General features: G+C 35.6%; 1 protein-coding gene across 1 annotated transcript; it reads left to right on the forward strand.

Moving 5' to 3' along the window:
• The first annotated feature begins 304 nt into the window (after positions 1-304).
• LOC134496758 (vomeronasal type-2 receptor 26-like) lies at positions 305-6,501 on the forward strand. The gene is made up of 4 exons (XM_063302469.1): positions 305-1,102; positions 1,547-1,774; positions 4,862-4,988; positions 5,600-6,501. Exons 1-4 carry the CDS (start codon positions 305-307, stop codon positions 6,499-6,501), a joined length of 2,055 nt encoding a protein of 684 aa, XP_063158539.1.
• The last annotated feature ends 3,237 nt before the right edge of the window (positions 6,502-9,738 follow it).

Consider the following 9,738-nt stretch of genomic DNA (forward strand, 5'->3'; position numbering starts at 1 on the left):
CATTCAGTTTAAAGCAATGATTTAACTGATTTTAAATCTAAAGCAATCCTTCTGATTTTACATAGAAATCATAATATGGGAAATGTAGGGGAACTTCAAACGTGATTTGTATTAGCAGTGTTGATAATTGCCTTGCATGACTGATACAATTCCTGTTAATGTCATCTACAATATGTAGCTTGTTATGAAAATCTAAAAATGCTATACAGATTTGACTATTACTTTCTCTCCCACTTCTCACCAGCTCATTTATGGATCCACTCCACTGATGAATGATAAAACTCCAGGTCTTTCTTTTTATCAGATGGTTCCCCCAGAAGCCCTTCAACATGCAGGGATTGTATCACTACTCCTGCATTTTAAATGGACATGGGTTGGGGTCCTTGTAGTGGACAGTGATCATGGAGAAGAAATTATACAAAATGTGATTCCACTTTTTTCCAAAAAGGGAATATGTTATTCTTTTATTGGAAAACTCCCCAAATTTAGTTATGTAAGTGGATTAGATGGTATGATTCAGCAGGGAGAAAAAATATATGAGCTTGTCATGGATAATAAAGCCAATGTGTTTATCGTCTATGGAGAATCTACCACCATGGGGACTTTGAGATGGCTAACATATATACCAACTTTAGCAGATGTGAGAAGTAAACCAAAAGGAGTTGTATGGATACTGAATGCCCAGATTGAGTTTACTTCATCAGCATTTCAACGCACTTGGAGTACAGAAATAATCCATGGTGCTCTCTCCTTCACAATGCATTCTGCTGACCCACCAGAGTTTAAATCATTTCTTGAGAAAAAAAATCCCTTCAGCACTAAGGAAGATGGATTTATCAATCTGTTCTGGGAAAATGTTTTCAACTGTGTTTTCCCTAATATGGTTAAGAGTGATGTGCCTGAGAATATTTGTAATGGGACAGAAAATCTGGACACCCTTCCTGGGCCTTTTTTTGAAATGAAAATGACTGGCCACAGCTACAGCATCTACAATGCTATTCATGCCTTAGCTCATGCTTTACATGCCATATCCTCCTCAAAACTTAAAAGAGGTATGAAAGACAGAAGAGGAGGGAAGATCCATCATCAAGACTTCTGGCAGGTAATGAAGCGAACATTCTTATTTTGTTGAACACCATGAGTATATGTATGATGGCAGATCTGAATCCACATTTCCTTATTTCCTGTCCCTCCAAAATCTCACATGGATCTGTTATTCTTCTATGTGACTGTTTGACTCTGGAAGTCATGCAGATTTTAAGGTTATTGGGTCCTGTTGATTTTATATTAAGTAGCTTTCAAATTATAGAAGGAAAGTTAGCAACATCTTAGTGAAATCCATTATCTTCCATCTCTCCTACCACACTAATCTATCTTCTTCCAATAATCTTTATAAGTTGTACTCTCAACTCTCCTTAATTCTAATAAAAAGAGAAGTAATATATATAGAATGAAACTATATATCCAGTTGTCTCTCTGAAAACTACCATCATGGAGAAGAGTAAAATAACCCTTCCAAAATTCTTGCATTTTCTTTTTGATTCAGCTCCATTACTTTCTGAGAACTGTCTCTTTTAACAATAGTGCTGGGAAATTAGTTTCCTTTGACCAGAATGGGATAGTAGCAGATGGATTTGATGTTATTAACTGGATTGTTTTCCCAAACCAATCATTTATTCGAGTGGAAGTTGGGAATGTAGATTACTTAGCTCCTTCAGATGAAATGTTAACCATCAATGATGAGATCATTACATGGCACAACTGGTTTAATCAGGTAATACCTAATTTATGGTATGAATTATCATTTTCTCTCTTTTCTAATATTTAACTTCATTGTATTTGGTAAATATTAAGAAAGTTAAACAAGCTCAGTATATGAATCTTTCTTAGAACTTGCAGTTGATTGCCTATTCATTCCAGGATCTTTTCCTGAAAAGAGAATTGTTTGAGCAAGGTCAATAACTCAGTCATCCAGGTACTTTGACAATGACACTAATTAAAAGATGAGAAAAAGGCATTCTTGTGTCATAAAAGGGAAGCTGAGACATGAGGAAGGTCCTCCTGTCCTTTCAATTATGGGGAAAGCATGTTGCAATATTGCAATTTGGAGCAGAGAAAATTGTAAAGTCCTAGTTATTTTGGCAAGTTGCATTAATAGCTTTTGTATTTTGCACATCTTCAAAGTCAGAATTTCTTGCCTTTTCTTTTCTTAGTTCATTTATTGTAGCAGTTCTCCTTGGTATTTATTGTTTGCTGTTGCATAATTCATTTCTGTGCCATAATTTCTTGAAGGTTCTGGTACTGTGTTATCTGATGGAGAAAAAGATTACTATTTCTTTGCTAGTCTGTATTTATGTTAGCCAGCTATTGTATTGTGCTAGTTTTTTTCTGCCTTTACGATTTAATTAAGTATATACTTTTGGGATATTTATGACTTTTTGCTTGTTGGAGATTCTGTTTCTACTCACTTGTCTCCAGAGAACACTCTGTGTCAAAAATGGGTTTCCTTTTTTTTCACTGAAAGGGTGGAGACAGCTTGCTACAATTGAATGCCCAGGACTGAGTCTCTCTGACACCCATCCATGCTTTCAGTTTTCTTGAACCTCAACTAACTCCATTTATTAGAGCAAATTAAATATCAGAAAGAATGTCTTTCCCTGCCACTCTCACCAAAACATCAGTTACAGTTGTTCTGATATGTAGATATAGATATATAGATATATCACGTATATATGTAACATCTTCAATGTATCCTTTTTTCACCCACAAATTCTATCAATTCAAAGCTAGTTATTATAGTATTTGCACTCAAAAAGGACTGCTTGACTATGCAGTCCACTAGTATACTTTTTAATGGTTGCTACCTAGAGGTCCTACTCCTCCAGTGCCAAAATTTCATACACAGTTGGAATAGGTATTAAATTCAGATTGAAAGATTTATACAATCTGAAGAAGCAGAATATATGGTCCATCTCTCCTTGTCTGCAACATTCCTCCCAATGTTGAAGACTTCTAAACTTGTATGCAACAAAGGAGTGCAATAATGTTATTCTCATCCTAGACATAGACACCACTTGAAAGTGGTCATCTATAATAATATCAGAGGATGATTCTTTGATGCAGCAATTTAAAATAGGTTAACCCACCCACCCCCTGCAAATGATCAATAAATGTTTGAGATGATCAATTTAGAATGGTGGACATCTGTGCTCAACTCTGCTGAATTCATGCTATTGCCCATGTACCAAAAGATTGGGATTCTGCAATAATAGTCCCTTTACATAAAAATGATAAGTGGACCTGCAAACGATTGCTTATAAGATAGCTAAATGAATAAGCTTTATGCTTAACATTTAACCATTTAAGTAACAAGCTGATGAATAAGATACTGTAGAAACAAAACTGTGGATTCAAAAACATTCCACAGAAGCTAGAAAACAATATACTGCATTTGTTGATAACAAAAGTGTCTTTGATGAAATTTCTAGACAGAATTTAAGATGTAAGTAATTTGATTCACCAAATGAGCATCACCTTATTGTATTAAAATACAAAATGCATGAGAACTGCAATTTAAAAGTGAATTGCCCTAGACTGGAACTTGTGACAACAGAAATTTCAGTCCATAGCAGAATCAGACAAGATTACGCTTTTGTGTCAGTATGCCTTAATTTGTATGTAGATTCTATAAGTTCCATACATATATAGTAGCCATTGGACTATTTCTTTTAGGTTAAAGGACAAAGAAAGGATTGGCAATCAATAAGCAAAAGAAATTAAAGGCGTGACATAAGGGAAAAGGAAATTCTATATAGCTAAATCTAGTTTTCACCTACACCATTCACTGTACTTCTCCATTTCTTTCTCTTTTTGCATATTGCATTTGCTTCCACCACCTCTGTATACTAATTCATACACTGCTTTTTCTTTAAATATCTCATCTTTCTCTTTTTGAGGATCTCATCAATTCTATCGAACATAACTTTTCCATCTTCCAGATGCTTTCTACCCATTCACTCTTCCTTCAGATGTTTGTTTTGAAATTCAATCTTCATTCTCTCCTTATGGACAAATTATGGGCAATTTATTCTCTTAGAAGTTTAAAAACCTGGGTACTATTAGATACATTTCCATCTAGAAGGAAATGCTGATTGCAGAAGCAACTACATTACTATGGTCAGTTCTCAGATTTCCATGGTTTAATGGAACAGGCAAATGTAAATCAGTGCCTAAACTTGTTGGTAATGTGATATGGATTGACAAATAGAAATCTCTTAAGTAATTTTTTTTTCCATTTTGAGAAGTCAGATCTATGCCTTAAAACCAGCAGCATGTCTTGGAAAGATTACAATCCTCAAATACCACCGATCCATTCATCATTCATTGGCCTACTAAGATACATTGCATAAAGCAGGGTTTGAAGGAAAATTTTAAAGAAGTCATAATGAGCATTATTACCCATATGACACAGGAAATACTGCAACAAAACTCCTTGAAATTTATTGCAATTTCAGTGAACTCAACCACATTCATTATTTGAAAGCAATAATATTCTCCCAGGGTCTTTTAGGTACTGAAAGAGGACCCAAAGGGTTTATGACTCAACACATGTAGAAATGATATGGATGAGAAATAAAGTAATTTGTCCATCTGTAGCAATAGCTTTTAGCATGTCATGTAAGCTGTCCTGAGCTGGCTTTATTACTTTATCATCAGATGTTGAAATGTCGGCATAACTTTAAACATTCCATACTTGCTCTGAAGATGCCTACAATTTGTTCTCAAAATTTCTAATGTGCCCATTGGACAAGCAGTTTCAAAATCTCTGCTCCAGAATATTATTTTTCTCTTTGTTTTCTAGGTGCAACCTATTTCTGCATGCAGTGAGAGCTGTTATCCTGGTTTTAGCAAAAAAGTGAAGGAAGGAGAGCCGTTTTGCTGCTATGATTGCATCCCTTGTCCAGAAGGGAGAGTTTCAACTGAGAATGGTAATCTAAGTCCTACATTATTGTAACCTAGGTTTATATAAATCTACTTTCATCTAAATATAATGTACATAACTTTCAAATTATATTAAATTAACCTATGTAAATTAAATTAAATTAACTCATTAACCAACAATTACATAAACCCAAATGAGGGGGAATAAAGGAGATTCATATTGGAAACATCAAAGAATAAGACATACCATTACTTATTGAGGTAGTCCAGAAGGAAAAAAAATAAGAAATATTGATTTTAATAGTCAGGATATACGTGCTAATAATAGTTTTAAAGCAAAATGATGTACTTACTTTAATAAAGCAAAGGGACATAATTGGAAATACAATATTACTACAGATTTAGCATGCTTTGGTCTCATGTTTTCTATCTCTTTAGTGCTTACATAAAATCTAACTTTAATTCTTGATAAAACCTGAAAAATGTGGAAAAATGGTTTGGTGTCAGCCAAATTTAGCTGGCTCTTGTGATCTCTGGAGGCTTTCCATATCAAAATCTTAATAATCTAAGTTTCCCTTAGAATTACAATAATGGCATTTTTTTTTTGTATTTATGATATGCTTGTTAGATTAACATCACATCTCTTCTTTTCTTTCAGACAGAAATGAATGTTCTAGATGCAAAGAGAAAAACTATCCCAGCAAGAAAAGGGATTTCTGTATTCCCAAAATTATTAGTTTCTTGTCTTATGAAGAACCTTTAGGGATCAGTTTAGCCTCTTTTGCACTTTCCTTTTCTTTGACCACAGTTATTGTGCTAAGTGTATTTATGAGGAACCACAACACTCCCATAGTCAAAGCTAACAACCGGGACTTGACCTACACTCTCCTCATCTCCCTCCTGCTCTGCTTCCTTTCAGTGCTACTATTCATTGGCCAGCCTGGAAAAGTGACCTGTCTTCTCCGACAAACAACTTTTGGCATGGTCTTCTCAGTGGCTGTTTCTTCTATCTTGGCAAAAACCATCACAGTAGTTCTAGCATTCATGGCCACCAAACCAGGATCCAGAATGAGGAAGTGGGTGGGTAAAAAATTAACCAATGCCATTGTTCTTTCCTGCTCCCTGATCCAAGCAAGCATCTGTACATTGTGGCTGACAATGGCTCCCCCATTCCCAGATGTTGATACGATCTCAGTGACTGAAGAAATTATCCTGCAATGTAATGAAGGCTCTGTGATCATGTTTTATTGTGTCCTTGGCTATATGGGTTTCCTGGCTCTTATCAGCTTCACCACAGCTTTTCTTGCCAGGAAATTACCTGACAGTTTCAATGAAGCCAAGTTCATCACCTTCAGCATGTTGGTCTTTTGCAGTGTTTGGTTGTCCTTTGTCCCAGCATACCTGAGCTCCAAAGGGAAATACATGGTGGCTGTGGAGATCTTCTCCATCTTAGCATCTGGTGCTGGGCTTCTGGGTTGTATATTTTCCCCAAAATGTTATATTATTGTGTTCAAGGCTGAGCTGAACAACAGGGAACAATTAATAAGAAGAAAGGACTGATGAAAATAAATCTCTCTATCCTTTGTCAAAGTTTTAAATCTAGATTTCTTTGTATGGAATGTAGAATATTTATAAAATGTCTCTCTTAGCTACTGATTTATGTAAATTTCCCCTATTCTCCAAAAATTCTTAATTTTTTTATTTAAAAAGTTGAATCAAGTTTTAAGTAACAGAGAACAATCTTGCAACCTCTGCTGCTCAATTTCATTTATTTTTTTCCAGCATCCTTTTCTCAAAACACATTCATTTTTTAATTTCTTCATTCCTTGTTAGTTATAGCTGATGAGAACAAACTCAGCAATCATTGTGAACAAGTCATAAGGCTAGACCATAGGGTATCTCTTTGAAATAAAACAAAAAGAAACTAGACAGCAAGGGGGGGGGGGGAGCAGGCAATAAGATGGGTACTGCCAAAGATGAGAAGAAGGCTAGCAATGGGTGTGGAGTCAGATCACTGCTGCTGTGCACCAATCAGTAGTTTGGGAGTCGGTGGTGCAACACAACAGCAACAGAAGTACAGCTTGTGGCTTTAAATCAGTTCTGACACCTGGTGACTGTTCCCTATAATTTTCTTGGTAGCATTTTAGGGAAGTAGCTTGCCAGTTCCTTCTTCCTATGGTTGAGAGAAGCTATTGGCCCAAGATAACCCAGCTAGCTTTGTGCCCAGGGTGGGAGTACAACTCACTGTCCCCTGGTTTCTAACTTGGTGCCTTAACCACTAAACCAAACTGGCTCACAGCAACAGAGGCAGCGTGTGGCTGCAGCACTGTGCTGTGTTTGGAAGTGAGCATACCTCCCTAGAAAATAAACAAAATGAAGCCAAGGTGGTGTAGAATATCCTGGTCTGAAGCACAAAGCAAGAATGACACAGATTTCTTTCCCCCACATCTACACCAACAGCACCATTACAGGCTCCGACAAGTACATACACAAGATTAGAGGCACCTTTACATGCAATTCCTCTAATGTGATATATGCCATCATTTGTCAGCTATGCCCCTCTGAATTTCTATGTAAGATGAACAGGCCAAACTTTGCACAAAAGAATTAATGGGTACAAGTTTGACATCAGGACTCAAAACAAGGATAAAGTAATTTCAGATCATTTCAACTTTCTAGGACACTCTATTATAGATCTCTCTTATAGATCTCAAAAACAAATTTTACCAGCACAATTGAGTAAGAGATTGCTGAACTCACATAGATCAAAATGTTTCAGGTTATTTCAGAAGGTCTCAACAAACACAAAGAATTTTTAACAAAAGTATGGGGGGTGGTTGTAGTTATTATTATAGTTGCTTCCTTAATTTTATTTTCTTTTATACCTGCTATATGCTTTTACTATATTTTATTTACAAATTATGGGGTTTTTTTTCTTAAATTGATTATTAGACTGATTAAGAAGCTCCTGGTCTGGATGTATGTATGTGTATTTTTTAAACTAAATCCAGTCTCTACTCCAGGAAAAAAAAAATATTAATAAGAATATGTGTTTCTGGGTATGAAGGGTATAATTAAGTGGATTTTTTAAAATAAACTGAAACTATTGAAATCTGTAACTTTCAGTTGTTAAATTGTTTGTGTGTTTGTGAAAAACCCTTCATATTGTCCCTGATGAAAATATATTTTAGCCAGAATGTGGCAGTTACAGAAGCAGAAATTCAAAAAAAGTCAGTTGAGTTGCAATATTACTAAGTAATCTTCTAACTTCATAGTTTAACAAGACATTTTGGGTACTGAAGGGTGTTACACAATTTGGGTCATTTATAATTAAGATGGTCAGATAAATTTTTATGGTCTGAATAAAAATAAATCTCATGGTCTAGAGAATTGTTTTACAAATCTTTTGCTTGACAGGTGGGCTGTAATGATTGCCTATTCAAAATCACTATCAGACTCACACAAGGCTTTCATGGATATCTGATTTAATAATGAATAGTATGCAGGATCACAAGCAAAGCTGAAAATAGTGAAAGCGCAGGATTTCTCCCAGTAAAAACCCAAGCGGTGTCCAGTCCCTCCCCCCAGAGTCAGTACAATTCCATTCTCTGCAGGTGCCCCTAACGGTTTCTGCCAGTCTGCGGGAAATGTCCTTGACAAGGCAAGATAACCCAAACATGCATTCTTTGCTCCTCACATCGCAGCCTGGTACAAGGGAACAGGAGCAGCCCCCTCCTGTACAGCAACCCGTGTCAGCACCAGCATGGCATGGGAACAGGTTACGATGTTTTCCAGGAACATTGGAACAGGGACCATGACATGGGCAGATTATTTTAGCTGGGGACTTAACAGGTCATGAAGAAAAATTGATTGATTTTTTTTTTCAATTGAATCCTTCTGCTTAGACAATTATCAATGACATTATCTCCCTTGTAATCAATATGTAATCAATATTAGATGTGAATATGTTGAGAATGTCCCTTATCTGCTTTACTATTCAGGTTGCTTTGTCGTGCTTAATACAACCTGGTGATATTCAGAGTGTTTCTGCTGCAGAACTGAATATAAATTGTTGCATACACAGACAATATTTTTTCCATTATAATCTTTATTTTGATTTGTAGAAATAGTATAGCAATATGGCAAATACTTTGAGTATACAAAAATTGAAATAAGTCCAATATTATATCAAATGATTAAAAGTACTTCTGGAAGTACATAAAAATTAGGATATGCTTATTGTTCAGATTCTATAAAATATGGATCTGCCCTTGGTAATTGGTGCCATTTTGGATTATACTGTGGTTTTATTTGGTTTTGTTGTTTTTTATCTTTATTTGTATTATTTGCTGCTCAGTTCTGGTTGGAGTAGAACAGCACAGAAATGTTATATCTACTGTTAGATGGGTTTTTTTTAATATGATGCAGAACAAAGACACAAAGACTGTATTTGTTTTTCCCACACAAAACTATTTTATTGTTCAAAATTAAACTCCTATCTTATTCTACCATCTTAAATTCCTATCTTATTCTACTAGCTTCCTATTCCTGTAAGTTGACAACTATTCTATTTCTATTCTCATTTAAAAACCACCTACATTGACCGAAAGTGATGAATTGTGTGACCTTTCAAAAGCCCCATTTTTTTTAACAAAACCAGACCCCATTTCCCAGGAAGTATCCTGGGGACTGATCAGAATAAGTCAACCCCACAGTTATTGCTGAAATGGGTACTTGCCCCATATGCAGCCACTCAACAATTAAAGCCTTCAACTATTAGTAGAGCATTCTTTCAAT

This window comes from Candoia aspera, chromosome 4, assembly GCF_035149785.1.
Source record: "Candoia aspera isolate rCanAsp1 chromosome 4, rCanAsp1.hap2, whole genome shotgun sequence".
In the NCBI taxonomy this organism is placed as follows: Eukaryota; Metazoa; Chordata; class Lepidosauria; order Squamata; family Boidae; genus Candoia; species Candoia aspera.